The following is a 20407-nucleotide window of genomic DNA, read 5'->3' on the forward strand; positions in this document are numbered from 1 at the left end:
TGTCATTTTTCAGTGTGGGAAGAACAACCAATCTGCTTCCCCCATGAGAACAGCTTCTAGTAGGGCTCATAGTATCTCATATTATCATTGTCTCTCCATCCAGGCATTTGTACTGAGACCATCTCCCTTGACTCTGGGCAAATACAGGAATTCAATGAAACATACGGTACATGCAGGACACACTGTTGTGCCTCAGTGTTCGACACTTCCTCTCTACTCCATGTCAGATTCCAACACAACCGACTTCACCAACCCCTCCACCTTCATCCTGATGGGCATCCCTGGCCTGGAGGCGGCCCATGTCTGGATCTCCATCCCCTTCTGCACCATGTACGCCATAGCCATCCTGGGGAACTTTACCGTCCTGTTCATTGTGAAGATGGAACCGAGCATCCATCAGCCCATGTACTATTTCCTCTGCATGCTGGCTGTCACCGACCTGGTCCTGTCCACATCCATCCTGCCCAGAATGCTGAGCATCTTCTGGTTCAATTCCCGGGAGATCTATTTCAGTGCCTGCCTCACTCAGCTGTACTTTCTTCACTGCTTCTCAGTGATGGAGTCTGGGATCTTTGTGGCCATGGCATTTGATCGCTACTTGGCCATCTGCCATCCCCTGAGACATTCCACCATCCTGACACACCCCATGGTCGCCAAAATTGGCCTGACCGTAGTGCTGTGCAGTGCCATATTCATATTGCCCTATCCCTTCCTGTTGAGGCAGTGGCCATATTGCAGAACCAACATCATCCCCCAGCCGTACTGCGTGCATATAGCAGTGGCGAATCCTGCCTGTGCTGACATCCGTGTCAGTAGCTACTATGGTCTCTTTGTGCAATTCTGTGTCATTGGTCTGGATGTGATTTTTATTTTCATATCCTATACCCTGGTCCTCAGGGCCATTTTCTGCCTCCCCACAAAGGACACCTGGCTCAAGACTTTTGGGACCTGCGGCTCCCACCTCTGTGCCACCTTAGCCTTTTACACTCCAGGTCTCCTCTTCTCTCTCACTTACCGGTTTCATCAGAATGTGCCCCTGCATTTCCATGTTCTCATTACCAACATGTATCTCTTGATGACCCCCATGCTAAACCCCATCATCTATGGGGTGAGGACAAAACAGATCCGGGGCAGGCTGCTCCGGCTCTTTACTCATAAAGGGACCTAAAGTTTTCTCCTGATCCTCTGACTCTTTGACTGAGTCCATGAAGAGATGGCTGGTGACATGGTGCTGGTGCTCTTTGCTGAATCACTGACTGGACAGTCAGAGAGACATTAAACCCTTCCCTGACCTGACTATGCAATGTCAGCGGGGGAATTGGTCCTGGTACAACTCATTAACTCATAGAGTTTTCCACCTTCCTATTTTCTGATAACTGGATCCCTGAGGGTCCTGCTCCCTCTCTTACTATTCCCTCAAGGTGCTGTCCCCTACCCCTGCTGCACCTATTTCCCCAAGTTTCTGCTCACTTCTTGTTTCCCTTCCTCCATCAGTCACTGGATCAGCTCTGCCTCCATCCCCCCAACTGGGCTCCCTTTGCTCTGGGCTGGGACAGGATCTGCTACAGCCTGACAAGGAGCTTGCAGTGAGTACAGTGAGGATGCAGGTCTGGGGCCCACAGGCCACTCAGGAGCAGAGAGGGCAGCCAGAAAGCCACACAAAAATAGCTGAAGGTTGGGAGCAGAGTTGTGTGTCAGGCAGGTAAGGCTGTGAATCATACAGCTTGGATTTGCATCAACCTTGGGTTTGAATAGAGACTGGGAGTGGCTGGGTCATTACACATATTGAATCTATTTCCCCATGTTAAGTATCCTCACACCTTCTTGTCAACTGTCTAAAGGGGCCGTCTTGATTATTACTACAAAAGTTTTTTTTTCTCCAGTTTTTTTTTTTCCTGCCTATAACAGCTCATCTTAATTAATTAGCCTCTTACTCCACCTTTTCATGTTCTCTGTATGTGTGTGTGTGTATATATCTATATATAATATCTTCTTACTATATGTTCCATTCTATGCATCCAACAAAGTGAGCTGTAGCTCACGAAAGCTTATGCTCAGATAAATTTGTTAGTCTCTAAGGTGCCTCAAGTGCTCCTGTTCTTTTTGCAGATACAGACTAACACGGCTGATACTCTGAAACCTGTCATAGTTTGTGAGCCCTAAACCTCAACTACAAATTCCTGAGGGCAGAGACCTTTGTCTGGCTAATTTCTTTTGTTTTCAACTCCCCAACATTCCTCCCTTTTGGGGCCCTGTAACAAGCAGGGTGCCTACAATGGTTTTGGGCTTGGAGCTCTTTGCTGTCCGAACTTTGGTGCACAAATGAGTCTGTAAAAATGTTTCCTCTAAATAATCAAATGAGTTCATACTGCCTGATTCCATACCAAGTAGTTAAGTTGGTTTTGACAATAGCCAATTTCTCGGTGGACATTCCATAAACTTATAATATAAAGAAATTTAACTTGACTAAGGCCATGCCGTAAGCCACCTGGATAAACTGGGACCTTTTAACACAGTTGCTACGGAAGCTCTAGGTCAACCAACGCCAAAGGCAGGTTTTAAAAGCCCAAGCCCTCCAAGGCATGAACGCATTCTAACCAGCAACTAAGCTGCCTGCCGATTGTACCTGGACTGATGTAGCCTGTGCCCTTCAAACAGGCCTAATGAACACTCACTGACTTCTCAGTCAAATTACCTATACTGCAGGGATATTATTTCTATTAGTTGTATTCATGGAATGTTTATAGTTATGTGCCACCCTAGCCTCTCCCCGTAAACCATACTTGTAAATTCTGCAGCATACCCATTCCAATGGCCCAACTTTCCTGTCTCAACGTAGCATGACCGGTGGACCAATATATCAAGCTAACTGGAGCCAGAGCCTCTAACATGAGTGCCCTGCTGGCCACTGTAAGGGAAAGAGGGGTGCCTGGGCCCTTCTTTGAAGAGAGTCGGGGAGTGTTGGGCTATGTAAGGGTTAAGTAAAGACCTGGGTAACCGTTAATATAGTAATAGGAGAGTATGGCACAGGCAAGCACTATCCCTTGCTTGATAGATGAAGTTTGCTACCTGTCCCCACCCCCTTTTTGCTTGTTAAGGATAGATAAGTGTTGCAGCTGCATAATAAATGTAGTTTTCTAAAGAACACCTTTTGTGTGAAGTAGTTTTATCCCTCCTCTCCCTTCTTTTTCCCAAGTGCATAATGTGTGTATGTACATATTAACTTAGATAAAAGAGATTATTGTGATTAACCTGGTGCTCACTCGACGATTGTGTGGAGGAGAATAAGTACTGCAATAAAGGAGTCCGTTTACTCCACCTTTGGGTCTTCCTGTTCCTTCTTTCCATCTCGAACATGATCATTGTATGTGAAGTTATAAAGTTTTGCTATATATGTGTTACTGAAAGATGTTGTGAAGTTGAAAACACCCACAGCTAGCCTTCTGGGCACAACAGTGAAGAGGCTAGATCATGCTAGTGGCCCATCAGCAGAGACAATGGACACAATGTTTCAGCCAGTGTATGAGTTATGGCTGTGATGACTCACTATGGCATGCAAGGTCATGTGACCAAACCACATGACACTGAACACCATTTCAGAACCTGTATTTTTCCACAAACTGGGCTGGGAACTTAGCTGGGAAGAAAGATTTCCCACCATACGAAAGACTATAAAAGATGGGGAGTACCATCACCACTTGTCTTCACTCCCCACTCAAGAGAGCACCTGGAAATGAAGGGGGAACAAAGATTAAACTGGAGGAAGTGCTGGTTCCAGGCTAAAGACATTTCTAGGCTGTTTATGAAAGCTTGGTGATCTGCTTGTATCATCAGTCAGGTTGAGAGATGGGATTTGAATTACCAATATATCTAGTAAATGAGGTTTAGTTAGCTTTTTTGGTTATTTCCTAAGTAATATGCTTTGATATGTTTGCTGTCACTTATAATCACTTAAAATCAATCTTTCTGTCATTAATAAATTTGTTTTATGATTTATCCTAACCTGATTTTTGAGTGAAGTGTCTGGGAAAATCTCAGCTTGGTAAACAAAGGCTGTTTCATATCTTCCCCACATCACGGGGGAGGGGGGGAAGAAAACTACATTGACAAAGCCCTGGCTGGGATGATTTAGATGGGGATTGGTCCTGCTCTGAGCAGGGGGTGGGACTAGATGACCTCCTGAGGTCCCTTCCAACCCTGATATTCTATGATTCTATGATTAATGAACTTGCCCAGTACTGATCTCTGTGCAGTTCAAGATAGTCTAATTCTGGGGTTCTACTGCAGCAGGGGTGCAAGGCTGGAGAGCTGGGAAATTGGCTGGTGCTCCACTGTAAATCGACGAGTGGCTTAGGTAAAGCTTTCCGCTAACTCGCTTGGGGGCATGGTGTCACCTGCTGTTATGTAGGGTGTTAACAGGCCCCGGAGAGGCTGGCTGTGCATCATCAGCAGAGTAACATGAGAAAGGCCAACCCAGCTGGAGCGTTAGGGGGCACTGCTATTCCAATGGCTCCCAGACTTAACCCTTGGTGACAAGCTGTCACAACCATCTCCATCTAATAAAGGCATATACTAAGCTCAAGATTTCCTTTCTTTCCAATATACTTAAAAATCTTATTTTCCTTAACCTGATAGCCATGGATTTGTCTCTGGTGTCTTTTGTGACCTTCATCCATTTTTGATACTTCATAACTTCTCATTTCTATCAATTGCTATCCTCTTCCACTGCTTTAGAGGTACCGAGGGAGCATCTTCTCCTGTCAGTGTATGGAGGGCAGACTTCCATACTCAGCCTTATGGATCTCTTCATTATTTGAGCCTATTGCCAATGAGATATTGCTTTCTCACTTAGGAGGCAGCAGGAGTCCAGAGGGTTGCACTAAACTGGTCTGAATCCTTCTTGGAAGGATGTACCAAGTAGCAGTGATGGGAAACTGCACCTCCAACAGTAAGCCCCTCCCTGGTGGGGTTCCAGGTTCAATTCTCTCTCTGGGACTTTTCAACATCTCCTCTGGGAATTCCAGGTGCACCATGACATACCCTTGGTAGGGGTATTCATCCATGCGGAGGCCACACAGACCAAGGCCAGTCAGTGGCTGTATAGGCAGGTGCCTAAGCATGTGTTGGTAGAATGATTGAAATATAATAGTCACTTGAGATCCAGTGTGGAGGACTGCTTTACACTCCGCCCATTTGAACCGTTTGGGCCATAGTGGGATGAGAAATGTGAGAGGCAATTTCAAGAAATCATTACTTGCCTTACTCATGCTCCAGTCCTAGTCTTTGCTGACCCCAGCAAACCATTTATCCTGCATACTGATGCCAGTTTGGAGGGCCTGGGAGCAGTCCTGTATCAGGAAGTGGAAGGAAAACGTAAATCTGTAGTCTTTGCCAGCCGAGGACTGTCTGATAGTGAAGCTCGCTATCCCACCCACAAGCTGGAGTTCTTGGCCTTAAAATGGGCCATCACTGAGAAATTTTGAGACTACTTGTATGGTGCTCAGTTCCAGGTGTGGACAGACAACAACCCACTGACTTATGTGTTAACAAATGCTAAGCTCTACAGGGCAGAGATGGGTGGCCTCCTTGGCTAGCTATGAGTTCAGCATCCAATACCAATCAGGGAGAAGCAATGTAGATGCAGATCCATTGTCCAGGAGTCTGCAGGCACCAGAAGTTGCTGTTATATCTATGGATGGAGTGAGAGCTATTTGCAGTGTGAGTCGCCGAGAGCCAGAGGCCTGTGAGAGCCTTCATGGATGAAAGCATGGTGATCTTGCAGAATCTCTGAGCCTGTCCCCTGAAAGCATGCCTTCTGTTTCAGTGAACTATATTGTATTGGACCAATCTCCCTTGCCCATGCTCAATGCAGCTGATTGGCAAGAAGCCCAGCTGCAAGATATTGACATTCGTGATACACTACTTGCCAAAAGGGAGGGGCGAAGCCCAACTGTGCTTGTCCCACCTAATCCGGAAGGTAGACTACTATTGAGAGAATGAACCAAACTAAAACTGATTCAGGGAGTGCTACACTGAATGACCACTGACCCTTTACAAAAGCAATGAGCACAGCTAGCGTTTCCAAAAGAGTACAGAGCCCTGGCCATGAGGGCCCTGCATGATGACTTTGGACATCTAGGGATGAAGAGGACCCTGGAACTTATTCATAGTTGGTTCTATTGGCCCCAGATAGCTGAAGATGTTCGCAGAAAATGTGAGACTTGCGTTCAATGTGTTCAAAGGAACACTCTGCCCGTGAGGGCTGCCTATCTCAAGAACATCACCAGCAACAAATCTTTGGAGCTGGTATACATTGGTTTCTTGTCTTTAGAAGTAGACAAGAGGAATGTTGGGAACATTCTAGCAGTGACTGACCATTTTACGTGGTATGCACAGGCATATCCCACACGTGATCCCACACTGTGGCTCGAGTACTGTGGGAAAAATATTTCTCACTTTATGGATTCCCAGTCCAGATACATTCAGATCAGAGGTGGGACTTTGAGAGTCATCTTCTGAAGGAGGTGCTGAGGATAGCGGGAATTAAAAAGTCTATGACAACGCCCTATCACCCACAAGGTGACCCTCATCCAGAGAGGTTCAGTAGAACCCTGTTAGATATGTTGGGGACTTTGCAACCAGAGCAGAAAGTAACCTGGAGCCAGCTTGTTGCATTTCTGGTGCATGCCTACAACGCCACAAAGAATGATGCTAGGGGAGTCACTCCATAGCTCTTGATGATTGGGCGAGAACCAAGATTACCCATAGACTTGTGCTTTGTTGTATCAGAGGATGGAGATAGCTATGAAACTCATCAGCAATATGTATCCCTACTAAGGGAACAGCTGCGGGATGCTTATCACTTAGCTACATTTGCGGCTTGGAAGAACGCAGACAGCAACAAACATTGATATGATGCTTGGGTACATTTGCAGGTACCATATCTCGGGGAATTGGATTACCAGTGCTGATGAGAGAACTCCTGCCATCAGTGTAACTAGTGTCTATACTGCAGCATAGCTGTGGCATTTTATGTGTACACAAGTCCTCAAACAGATCTTCCAGAAAATCATCCAGTCTGGATGTGCAGACATGGGGAGTTGGAGAATCCATTACTGCAGTTTGTTCCACTAGTTAATCACCCTAACTACTAAATATTTGGCCCTTATTTTCAACTGGAATTTTAGGGATTCAGATTCCATACAATGGGCCTTGCTCTGACTTTCTCTGCTAGATTACAGAGTCTATTACCCATAGTTTTCTCCCCATGAAAGTCTGGCTTGATCATCTTTTTGATAAGATAAATAGATGAAGCTCTTTAAATTTCCCTTATTGTCTGATATTTTCTCCAGCGTCCAATATTTTTCTGGCTATTTCCTACACCTCTCTAAGTTTTAAACATCCTTTTTTTGAAATGTGGACCCTGGGACAGCATGCAGTTGGTTTCACCAATGACATGTGCACAGGTAAAATAGTTCACCTACTCCAATTTACCACTCCCCTGTTTATGCATCCAAGGACCCCATCAGCCTTTTGGCCACAGCATTGAACTGGGAGCATTACACAGTGACCACTCAATCATGGCTTGCAAGTTAGAGTAGAGGCAATACCTATAGTGTTTAGTGCTGAGTTTAGGTAGTATTACACTTCCCTGGTGGATTTTTTTTATGGGGGTTGGTGACCACTTGCTATGAACAGCAGAGAGACAGAATGAAAGGTGGGAGGCATGGTTATTCCAGCAGTTCGGACTAGGGGCCGAATGGCTAGGCAGCAGTTCTGTGGAAAAGGACCTAGGGGTGACAGTGGATGAGAAGCTGGATATGAGTCAGCAGTGTGCCCTTGTTGCCAAGAAGGCCAATGGCATTTTGGGATATATAAGTAGGGGCATAGCGAGCAGATCGAGGGACGTGATCGTTCCCCTCTATTCGACATTGGTGAGGCCTCATCTGGAGTACTGTGTCCAGTTTTGGGCCCCACACTACAAGAAGGATGTGGATAAATTGGAGAGAGTCCAGCGAAGGGCAACAAAAATGATTAGGGGTCTGGAACACATGACTTATGAGGAGAGGCTGAGGGAGCTGGGATTGTTTAGTCTGCAGAAGAGAAGAATGAGGGGGGATTTGATAGCTGCTTTCAACTACCTGAAAGGGAGTTCCAAAGAGGATGGCTCTAGACTGTTCTCAATGCTAGCAGATGACAGAACGAGGAGTAATGGTCTCAAGTTGCAGTGGGGGAGGTTTAGGTTAGTTATTAGGAAAAAAGTTATTCACTAGGAGGGTGGTGAAACACTGGAATGCGTTACCTAGGGAGGTGGTAGAATCTCCTTCCTTAGAGGTTTTTAAGGTCAGGCTTGACAAAGCCCTGACTGGGATGATTTAACTGGGAATTGGTCCTGCTTCGAGCAGGGGGTTGGACTAGATGACCTTCTGGGGTCCCTTCCAACCCTGATATTCTATGATTCTATGATTCTATAGAATCATAGGACTGAAAGGGACCTCGAGAGGTTATCAAATCCAGTCCCCTGCACTCATGGCAGGGCCAAGCACCAGGTAAACCATCCCTGACAGGTGTTTGTCTAACATGCTCTTAAAAATCTCCAATGATTGAGATTCAACCTAAACCTCTCATGCTGCAATTTAAGCCCATTGCTTCTTGTTCTATCCTCAGTTTAAGGAAAATATTTTTTCTACCTCTTCCTTGTAAATGCCTTTTAGGTATTTGAAAACTTTAATCATGTCCCCTCTCAGTCTTCTCTTTTCCTGACAAACAAACCTAATTCTTTCAATCTTCCCTCATAGGTCACGTTTTCTAGACCTTTAATCGTTTTTGTTACTCTTCTCTCGATTTTTTTCAATTTGTCCACATCTTTCCTGAAATGTGGTTTCCAGAACTGGACACAATACTCCAGTTGAAGCCTAATCACCACCGAATAGAGTGGAAGTATTACTTCTCAGGTATTGCTTAAACCACTTCTGCTAATACATCTCAGAATTATGTTTACTTTATTTGCAACAGTGTTACATTATTGACTCATATTTAGCTTGTGGTCCACTATGACCCCTAGATCTCTTTCCAGCGCACTCCTTCCTAGGCAGTCATTTACCATTGTGTATGTGTGTAACTGATTGTTCCTTCCTAAGTGGAATACTTTAAATTTGTTCTTATTGATTTTCATCCTATTTACGTCAGACCGTTTCTGTGTTCCATAATACAGTGCCCTAGTCTGTGGGTTGGGCCTGCATTCCCTGTTCCAAGAGGATCACTTTACATGTGACTGTACTAAAACATTTTGTTGGCATGGGCCCAGCTCACCAAATCCTCCAGATCAATCTATATGCCTCCCTGGCCTCCTCCTTATAACCACTCTGCCAGTCTTTGGACATCCACATATTTTATCTGCAGTGATTTTTTTCTATTTGCTTCCAGATCATTCATGAAAATATGCACTAGCATCAGGCCTACAACTGATCCCAGCAGAACCCCACTAGAAACACCTATATTGATGACCATAGTAAATTGACCACAGCTTCCTGAAATCTGTCAGTTAACTAGTTCTTCATCCATTTAATGTGTGTTCTACTGATATTGTAGAGTGTTCATTTTTCAGTGTGAATGTTTCCCCCTACTAAATCAAATGCTTCAGAGCGGTCAAAGATAATTGCATCTGTGTGGTTCCCTTGATTAGCTAAACATGTACTGCCATAAAAGAATGCAATTGGGATAATTTCACAAGACCAGTTTTCCATAAACCATGTTGTTGACTGGCATTTATTATATTCCTAGACTGACTTTTTTCTTCTTCTTCTTTTTTTTTTTGGACTATCCCATAGCAAGTGTTTGGTTGTTTCCTAGCCTTGTCAAAACTTTTTTTTTCTGTTTATTTTTAATAGTTTATGTTTAACACAGTATTTCCCTTTTTATTCTTTTTTTAAATTTTTTTTTGCTCTGCTTCTTCCTAATTGAATATTTCTTGTTCTGAATGAGATGTGTGGTCATGTGTCAGTTTGTAATTCTGGTTCGTAAATCTGAGCTTCTACTGTGGATGCTGTTTAACACCCTTCTTGACTGCTAATGGACTGCAAAGTATTTCATCACCTCATGTGATATTTTCATTTTTGCCAGAAGCTGGGAATAAATGACAGAGGATGGATCACTTGGTGATGACCTGTTCTGTTCATTCCCTCTGAAACACCTGGCATTGGCCACTGTTGGCAGACAGGATACTGGGCTAGATGGACCTTTGGTCCGACCCAGGATCACCATTCTTATGTTCATACTGCTGCTTTCTGAATACAGAAGAAAACTTTTACAAGTTTCCTTTCTTGGTGTAGAAATTGGCCTAAACCTTTTCTAGGATTTCTTTTGTTTTTAATTACTTGATAAACTCCTTTTTTTACCCTTAGCCTTGCCAACCATGGATTTTTGTTCTTGATGTCTTTAACATCCCTCATCAATTTTCATATCTTCCAGTTCAGAAAGCCTTTGACAAGATCCCTCAACAAAGGCTCTTACGCAAAGTGAGCTGCCACAGGATAGGAGGGAAGGTGCTCTCATGGATTGGTAATTGGTTAAAAGATAGGAAACAAAGGGAAGGTATAAATGGTCAGTTTTCAAAATGGAGAGAGGTAAATAGTGGTGTCCCCCTGAAGTATGTTCTGGGACCAGTTCCATTCAATATATTCATAAATGATCTGAAAAAAGGGGTAAACAGTAAGCTGGCAAAATTTGGAGATAGTCAAGACCCAGGCTGACTGTGAAGAGCTACAAAAGGATCTCTCAAAACTGGGTGACTGGGCAACAAAATGGCAGATGAAATTTAACGTTGATAAATGCAAAGAAACGCACATTGGAAACCATAATCCCAACTATACATATAAAATGATGGGGTCTTGTCATAAATGTAAAGGGAAGGGTAAACCCCTTCAAAATCCCTCCTGGCCAAAGGAAAAATCCTCTCACCTGTAAAGGGTTAAGAAGCTAAAGGTAACCTCACTGGCACCTGACTAAAATGACCAATGACGAGACAAGATACTTTCAAAAGCTGGGAGGAGGGAGAGAAACAAAGGGTCTCTGTCTGTCAGTATGCTGCTTTTGCCGGGGATAGAACAGGAATGGAGTCTTAGAACTTTTAGTAAGTAATCTAGCTAGGTATGTGTTAGATTATGATTTCTTTAAATGGCTGAGAAAAGAACTGTGCTGAATAGAATGACTATTCCTGTCTGTGTGTCTTTTTTGTAACTTAAGGTTTTGCCTAGAGGGATTCTCTATGTTTTGAATCTGATTACCCTTTAAGGTATCTACCATCCTGATTTTACAGAGGTGAATTCTTTACTTCTATTAAAAGTCTTCTTGTAAGAAAACTGAATGCTTTTTCATTGTTCTCAGATCCAAGGGTTTGGGTCTGTGGTCACCTATGCAAATTGTTGAGGATTTTTACCAAACCTTCCCCAGGAAGTGGGGTGCAAGGGTTGGGAGGATTTTGGGGGGAAAGATGTGTTCAAACTACATTTCCCAGTAAACCCAGTTAGAATTTGGTGGTGGCAGTGGAGATCCAGGGACAAAGGGTAAAATTAATTTGTACCTTGGGGAAGTTTTAACCTAAGCTGGTGAAAGTAAGCTTAGGAGGTTTTCATGCAGGTCCCCACATCTGTACCCTAGAGTTCAGAGTGGGGGAGGAACCTTGACAGTCTAAATTAGCTGTTACCACTCAAGAAAAAGATCTTGGAATCATTGTTGATCATCCTCTGAAAACACCCACCCAATGTGCAGCAGCAGTCAGAAAAGTGAACAGAATGCTGGGAATAATTAAGAAAGGGATAGATAATAAGAAAAAAAAATATCATATTGCCTCTATATAAATCCATGGTACGCCCACATCTTGAATACTGTGTGCAGATGTGGTCTCCCCCTCTCAAAAAAGATATATTGGAATTGGAAAAGCTTCAGAAAATGGCAACAAAAAATATTAGGGGTATAGAATGGGTTTCGTATGAGGAGAGATTAATAACACGGGGACATTTTATCTTGGAAAAGAGATGGCTAAGGGGAGATATAATTGAGGTCTATACAGTCATGAGTGGTATAGTGAAAGTAGATATAGAAGTGCTGTTTACTACTTCTCATAACACAAGATCTAGGGGTTACAAAATGAAATTAATTGGCAGCAGGTTTAAAACCAATAAAAGGAAGTATTTCTTCACACAATGTACAGTCAACCTGTGGAACACCTTGCCAGAGGATGTTGTGAAAGCCAAGACCATAACAGGGTTAAAAAAGAACTAGATGAATTCATGGAGGATAGGTCCATCAATGGGTAATCTCATCAATTGTTCACCCTCTATAACATGAATAGAGAGATATGCACAGCTGTTTGCCTCCCCGCCCCAGGTGAATTAATAAGTAAAAAATTATAGTAATAGTAAAAAGTAATAAGCTGGGTGAATTAATAAGTAAAAAGTGATTTTATTAAATACAAAAAGTAGGATTTAAGTGGTTCCAAGTAGTAACAGACAGAACAAAGTGAATTGCCAAGCAAAATAAAATAAAACACACAAGTCTAAACCTAACACAAGTAAGAAGCTGAATACAGACAAAATCTCACCCTCAGAGATGTTCCAATAAGCCTCTTTTACAGACTAGCCCTCTTCTAGTCTGGGTCCAGCAATCACTCACACCCCCCGTGGTTACTGCCCTTTGTTCCAGTTTATTTCAGATATCCTTTGGGGGTGGGGGCTATCTCTTGAGTCAGCTAAGGACAAAATGGAGGAGTCTCCCAGGGGGTTAAATAGACTTTCTCTTGTGGGTGGAGACCCTCTCCTATGCAAAGTCCAGCTCCAAGATGGAGTTCTGGAGTCACATAGGCAAGTCACATGTCCATGCATGACGAATTTTTTCAGGCAGCAGAATAGCCCACACGCTATCTTGAATGTCTCCAGGAAGACTTCTTATGTGGATTAGAGTCTTCCAAGATCCATTGTTAGAATCCTAGAATATCAGGGTTGGAAGGGACTTCAGGAGGTCATCTAGTTTGTTTCTTGATTGGCCACTTAATTTGCACATTCCTTTCTTAAGAAGCTGACCAAATGCTTTACCAAGGCTACTTAAAATCAAGCAAGTAAACAGCCAATATTCAGAACTTTGAGTACAAAAACACACATGCATACAAATAGGATGAATATATTCAGTAGATCATAACCTTTACAGAGATATGTTACATGGCATATGCAGCATAGAACATATTCCAGTTATGCTATATATACATTCATAAGCATATTCCCATCAAAGATTATGTGCAATGTCACAGTGAGACAGAAGTTTATGTTTGTTACTGGCATGGTATAGTCTAATGATAGAACAACATAGAATCATAGAATATCGGGTTGGAAGGGACCTCAGGAGGTCATCTAGTCCAACCCGCTGCTCAAAGCAGGACCAATCCCCAACTAAATCATCCCAGCCAGGGCTTTGTCAAGCCTGACCTTAAACATATCTAAGGAAGGAGATTCCACCACTTCCCTAGGTAACACATTCCAGTTTTTCACCACCCTCCTAGTGAAAAACTTTTTTCCTAATATCTAACCTAAACCTCCCCCACTGCAACTTGAGACCATTACTCCTTGTCCTGTCATCAGCTAGCACTGAGAATAGTCTAGATCCATCCTCTTTGGAACCCCCTTTCAGGCAGTTGAAAGCAGCTATCAAATCCCCCCTCATTCTTCTCTTCCGCAGACTAAACTATCCCAGTTCCCTCATCCTCTCCTCATAACTCATGCAGTCCAGTCCCCTAATAATTTTTGTTGCCCTCCACTGGACGTTTTCCAATTTTTCCACATCCTTATTGTAGTGTGGGGCCCAAAACTGGACACAGTACTCCAGATGAGGCCTCACCAATGTTGAATAGAGGGGAATGATCACATCCCTCGATCTGCTGGAAATGCCCCTACATATACATCCCAAAATGCCATTGGCCTTCTTGGCAACAAGGGCACACTGTTGACTCATATTCAGCTTCTCGTCCACAACCATCACCCTGGGGTGAGTCTGCCCGATTTCTCAGCACTTTGTCCTGAATTTGGCATCCTCGGCTGTGTTGAATCACTGAGACCTCAACACCGATAAGTGCTTCACGCACTATTGCTCATGAGTCCCAGTTGGTATCCCCCTTTTACAGATGGGGAAACTGATGCAGCAGAAAGGGCTTAGTTTCTCTCAGACCTGGATCGTATGGTCCATGCAGCAGCACAGAGGCCTGGTGCTCTCTCTCTCTCTCCATTGGTTTCTCTAATGAGGAGATCTCTTCTGATTTCAGTGGGACTGCACCCACTTACACCAGCTGAGGATTTGGCCATGGTCATTTAATTAGAGCTATACCATCAGCAAAGACCTGTGAGCTGGGAGTGGAGAGTCCCAGCTCTGCAACGGGTTTGCTGGGTTACCATGGGCACATCCGCTCCATGCATTAAAAGACAATTAGGAATAAATTACTAAAAGCTGAAAGCTACAGAAATAAGCTACACAATGGTCACACTTTAGGGACCACAAGCTGTATGATGCAGATCTCCCCTGCCTGTCACACACAACCCTGCTCTCAACCCTCAGCCGATTTTATACTGTTTCTTGGCTTCCTTCTCTGTTCCTGACTGGCCATTCAGTCCCAGTGCTGCATCCTCACTACACTTACAGTAGGCTCCTTGTTAGGCTGCAGAAGATCTCGTCCCAGACCAGACCAGAGGGGACTGATGCGGGAGGAGAGGAGGGACCAATAGGGGCTGGCCCAGGGCAATAGGCAGGGGAAGGGATGGGGCATGGAGGCAAGAAGCTTTAGGTGCAACTTTAGTTGCCTTTATGAGTAAAGGTCTGGAGCAGCCTCCCCCAAATCTGTTTGGTGCTAACCCTGTAGATGATGGGGTTTAGCATTGGAGGTACACTTTGGCAATGAGAATATGGAAATGCAGGGACACCGTGTGGCCAGACTGGTACATGAGGGAGGAAAGGAGAGCTGGGATGTAAAAGGCTAAGATGGCACAGAGGTGGGAGCTGCAGGTCCCAAAAGTCTTGAGCTGGGTGTCCTTTGTGGAAAGGCTGAAGATGGCCCTGAGGATCTGGATATAGGACACCAATCATGGACAATAGTACAAAGAGACCATAATAACGACTGATGTGGATGTCGGTGCAGGCCAGATTCATCACAGCCATGTACTCAAAGTACGTGTGGGGGATTATGTTGGTTCTGCAATATGGCCACTGACTCGCCAGCAAAGGATATGGCAGTACAAATATGCTTCTGCGCAGAACCACAGCCAGGCTGATCTTGATCACCACAGGGTTAGTCAGGATGGTGGAATGTCTCAGGGGATGGCAGATGGCCATGTAGTGATCCACAGCCATGGCCACGAAGATCCCTGACTCCATCTCTAAGAAGCAGTGAATGAAGTACATCTGGATGAGGCAGGCACTGAAATCTATCTCCCTTGAACTGAACCAGAAGATTGACAGCTTTTTGGGCGGGATGGATGCGGACAGGCCCAGGTCGGTGACAGCCAGCATGCAGAGGAATTAGAACATGGGCACATGGAGGCTCGTCTCCATCTTCACAATGAACAGGATGCTGAAGTTTCCCAACACGGCTATGGTGTACATCATGCAGAAGGGGATGGAGATCATAGAATATCATGGTTGGAAGGGACCTCAGGAGGTCATCTAGTCCAACCTCCTGCTCAAAGCAGGACCAATCCCCATCTAAATCATCCCAGCCAGGGTTCTGTCAAGCCTGACCTTAAAAACCTCTAAGGAAGGAGATTCCACCACTTCCCTAGGTAACCCATTCCATTACTTATAGGTTATCTTCATATGCAATGTAACATAAGCATACTTAAAAATACACCAGCCACTATAATAATTTACAGCAACACCGAGTGTTCTGACCACTGCAGTATGGTCCAACATTCGAATCACTACTAAAAAACTGCCTCTTCTCCTTTGACATGGTTAAGACTTCAACGTGTCCAGTTGCAACAAGCTGCCCCTGCAGGTTTTGCATCCTTTTTTTAATATTATAAGTTTATTGAATGTTTACAGAGAATTGGTTATTATTCAAAACAACTTAACCACTTGGTATGGAATCAGGCCGTATGCTCGGGTTTGATTCTTTACAGCAATAAGATTTATGGCTTGGGCCTGTATTCAGGCCTGTATTCAGGGCCAGCAGCAAACGGTCTTTCATTAGTGCCAAGTCTTTACTCAGTGTGGGTCAGTGTAGTGGGGCGGCTGCCCCACCCTGGAGAGGAGAGGGTTAAAATTGGCCAGAGAGGCTGTGCGGACTCGCAGCCAAATAGAAGGGGCCTGTGGGCAGTGAAACAGGGCCGAGTTGTGCCCGATAAAAGTGCTGCTGACCAGAGGAGAGATCAGTCTCTCCCTGACCAACAAGGGAGGGGGACCGGTTCCTAGCAGAGGGACTAACAGCACCCTAGACAGAGCAGTGCTGGGCAGGGTAGCAGGGCCGCTGGCTGACCACTGCCAGACTGCTGACCCTGACACAACGGCTGAGTGTGTGCAAGGGCTCCGGGGAAGTGGACCAGGGAAGGCAGGCGGTAGAGCGGAGTGGAAGAAGTCAGCAACTGGCTGCCACTCAAGGGTCGCTTAGCTGGGGCCCAGAGAAGTGGGTGGGCCTGGGTTCCCCCCCTTTTCCCCACTGGATGCTGGAGGGAGTGGCCAGATAAAGGACTGCAGCTTATCCCTGCAGCACGGGGCTTAAGTGTGGGGAGAAGCAAGAGCTAAAGAGCTTCTAGAGGTAGTGATCAAAATCCTCATGCAGAGCGTATGTTAGACTCAGCTTCACTGTTCAGGTTCAGCCCCGGGCAATGGGGGACCTTTATTTCCAGATAAGGTGCCACGTATGTGTGTGACTAGTGGGTTAATGGCAGGTGTGTTGTTTATTTCCCTCCCTGTGAGCTCCCACAGCCACCTCAGCCTCTGCCCAGCATGCTGCCATCCCAGCTAATGCAGGGATTTCTCCTTCTGCCTCTCTCAGCTGTTGTCCTCCTAGTTTCAAAGCTGATCCCTGTCCTGCCTCCAGGGCCAGTCTCAGGGCAAAGGGCTATAGGTTCCCAGGGGGAAGAACAAAAAGGAGCTGAAAGTTAAGGAAATAAGCCACACAACAGTCTCATCCTTCAGGACTTTGTAACTGAGTTTTAGGGTACACAGGATGTATGATGCATTGCCTCACTTGTCTGCCTCAGAGCCCTGCTCCCAAACCTTAGCTGCTTTTATATGGCTTCCTGGCCTTGATGGAAGATGTGGAGCAGCGGTGAGGATTTTTGGGGGAAAGGTGGGGCACGGGATAGGTGCCCAGGTGTATCAGGTGTCCAGTTGCAATTAGAATTTCAATTGGAAAGGTGGGAACCCTATGTGATAGTATGTTGTACATATGCTAATTCCATAGTATGTCGTGCAGAGAAAGCACAGTCAGGCCAGGAAAGGATTTAATGTCTTTTTGACTGTCGAGTCAGGGAAGAGGGCCCAGCACCATGTCACCAGCCTGGCCTTTATGGAGCTTGGTCTCAGGTCTAGAGCACCAGGAGAAAACTTTAAGTCCCTTTATGAGTAAAGAGCAGGAGAAGCCTGTCCCGGATCTGTTTGGTCCTCACCCCATAGATGATGGGGTTTAGCACTGGGGGCATGAGGAGGTACATGTTGGCAATAAAAAACAGGAAGTGAAGGGGCAAATCATGCCCAAATCGCGATGTGAGGGAAGAGAAGAGAGTTGGGATGTAAAAGGCTAAGATGACACAGAGGTGAGAGCCACAGGTCCCAAAAGTCTTGAGCCAGGCGTCCTTTGTTGGGAGGCTGAAGATGGCCCTAAGGATCTGGGTATACGACATGACAATAAAAAACACATCCAGACAAATCACACAAAATACCACAAATAGGCCATAGTAACTACTGATACGGATGTCGGCACAGGCTAGCTTCACCACATACATGTGCTCACAGTGCGTATGGGGGATGATGCTGGTTCTGCAATATGGCCACCGCCTTGCCAGGAAGGGATAGGGCAGTGCGAGCATGCTGCCACGCAGCACCATGGCCAGGCCAATCTTGGCCACCACGCGGTTTGTCAGGAAGGTGGAATGTCTCAGGGGATGGCAGATGGCCACATACCGGTCCACAGCCATGGCCACGAAGATTCCAGACTCAGTTGCTGAGAAGCAGTGAACAAAGTACAGCTGGGTGAGGCAGGCACTGAAAACTATCTTGTTGGAATTGAACCAGAAGATTGCCAGCATTTTGGGCATCGTGGATGTGGACAAGACCAGGTCGGTAATGGCCAGCATGCAGAGGAAATAATACATGGGTTCATGGAGGCTCTGCTCCCCCTTCAAGATGAAGAGGATGGTGAAGTTCCCCAAGATGACTATGATGTACATGGCACAAAAGGGGATGGAGATCCAGACATGGGCCAACTCAAGGCCAGGAATGCCCAGCAGGATGAAGATGGAGGGGTTGGTGAATTTGGTTGTGTTGGAATCTGACATAGAGCAGGGCAGAAGCTGTCCAGCTCTGAGGTAGAACAGTGTCTCCTGTTTGTACCGTATCTTCCCCTAACTTTCTGTATAGGCCCAGGATCTATGGTAGGAGTGCAACTGCCTGGATGGAGAGAAAATGTGAATATCAGACAGTTCACGCACTACTGGGGGCTGTTCTCATGGGTGAAGCAGATTGGTCACTCTTCACACACTGAAAAATGACATTTTCATTATTCAGAAAAATGAATTATATACAACTGACTCTACTAATGCAAATGGGGCTCCTTGTGTCAATAATTTGTAAACATCGTGGTGTGGGAAACCTTAATGGGCACTAGCACGAGATACACCTCAGGGAAAAGACCTTCTTGTCACTGACAGCAGCTCTATGGAAACACCAGCTCATTCGCAGAAGTGGTCAAAACAAAGACAATGTTCAGATGCATAAGGAAAGGGTTGGAGAATAACCTGCTGTAAAGTTTTCGTCACTTTATTCTGTAAAGGATAGAGCAGATAAAAAGTGGAATTCCGAGATAGGCTTTGAGAATGGGGAAGGCTGCCATATGCCGAGTGACTGAAAAGTCTGGGGCTGTTTAGACAAGAGACAAACAAGGGGGCATATGACTGAGGAAAAGAAAATCAAGAATGGAACTGATTACATTACCTTTAAATTGAGAAACAGAGAAGAGTCCCCAAACAGTGATATCTTAAGACACTAAGTGCATCAATAGGGCTAATTCCCCAAAGCTGAAGCAAATTATCAGAAAAACTGATTGGGAGGAAAAGTTGGAGAGAAAAATGGGAATGAAAATTGGGAGTTTTTGAACAAGGGTTTTTGATAGCTTAAAAAGTCACGATTCCACAGTCAAGAAAGTGAACAACTTTGCCTAAAACCCCACTTCAGTGGCAAAGTTAAGGCAGCAGTTAGGCAGGGGAAAGCAACATATAACACATGGGAGAAAAGCAAAATAGATACCAAGCAATACAAATTGGAAGTTTTGAAAACTGATCAGGGAAGTTGAAGGTTATTAAGTATATTAAGCACATAAGAAATCCTAGAAAATATTTAAGTGAGTTCCTAGAAGGGGAGAGAAAACTTTTAATGTTGCAGAAAAGGCAGATGTGTTCAAGAAATAGTTTTGTTCTGCATTTGGAAAGAAGCAGTGTGATGTACTCATATCACCTCAAGTGATGAAACAATTTCTGGACCATTAGTAGTCAAGTAGGGTGTTAAAAAGCATCTACAGTAGAACCTTAGAGTTACAAACACCAGAGTTACGGAGCGACTGATAAACCACAAATCTCATTCGGAACCAGTACACAATAGGCAAAAGCAGAGCCCCCTCCCACCTCAAAAAGGAGGTGAATGCAGGGCAGGTCCCTGTTAAACACAAACTATTAAAAAAATAAGGGAAATTTAAAAATAAAAGATTTCACAAGGTTAGAAAACAATGGAAAAGCTGGTATGGGATTATTGTAAAAAAAAAAAAAACGTCTAGGAATATAATTAATGCCAGTCAACAACATAGTTTATGAAAAACAGGTTTTTGCAAATAATCCCAATTTATTTATGTGATGAGAGTAAATGTTTGGTTGATCAAGGGAATTGTGCAGATGCACTGAACCTTAATTTCTTTGAGACAGATTTAGTAGGTGAAAATATTCAGATAAACAAATAAACACTCTACAATATCAGCAGAGCACATGTAAAATGGACTAATCACTAACTAACTGTCAGATCTCAGAAGCCAGTTGCGAATTGACCATTGTCAGGGAATGGGGGAGTATCTAGTAGGTTTCTGCAGGAATCAGTTCTAGGCTGGATGCTATTCAATATTTCCATCAATGATCGATCTGGAAGCAAATAGAAAATCACTGCAGAT

The 20407-nt window shown here is 44.6% G+C and overlaps 2 protein-coding genes and 1 pseudogene across 2 annotated transcripts; 1 reads left to right on the forward strand and 2 right to left on the reverse strand.

Annotated features, from left to right (window-relative positions):
* Positions 1-220: 220 nt before the first annotated feature.
* LOC144277957 (olfactory receptor 52E4-like) lies at positions 221-1168 on the forward strand. Its single transcript, XM_077839006.1, has one exon. The coding sequence runs from the start codon at positions 221-223 to the stop codon at positions 1166-1168; it is 948 nt and encodes a 315-aa protein (XP_077695132.1).
* Positions 1169-14909: 13741 nt separating this feature from the next.
* Positions 14910-15546, reverse strand: LOC144259391 (olfactory receptor 52R1-like; annotated as a pseudogene).
* A 2039-nt stretch (positions 15547-17585) lies between these two features.
* On the reverse strand, positions 17586-18533 carry LOC144277966 (olfactory receptor 52R1-like). The gene has a single exon (XM_077839016.1). The coding sequence runs from the start codon at positions 18531-18533 to the stop codon at positions 17586-17588; it is 948 nt and encodes a 315-aa protein (XP_077695142.1).
* Positions 18534-20407: the final 1874 nt, after the last annotated feature.

Source organism: Eretmochelys imbricata, chromosome 1 (genome assembly GCF_965152235.1).
Source record: "Eretmochelys imbricata isolate rEreImb1 chromosome 1, rEreImb1.hap1, whole genome shotgun sequence".
NCBI classification, from domain to species: Eukaryota; Metazoa; Chordata; order Testudines; family Cheloniidae; genus Eretmochelys; species Eretmochelys imbricata.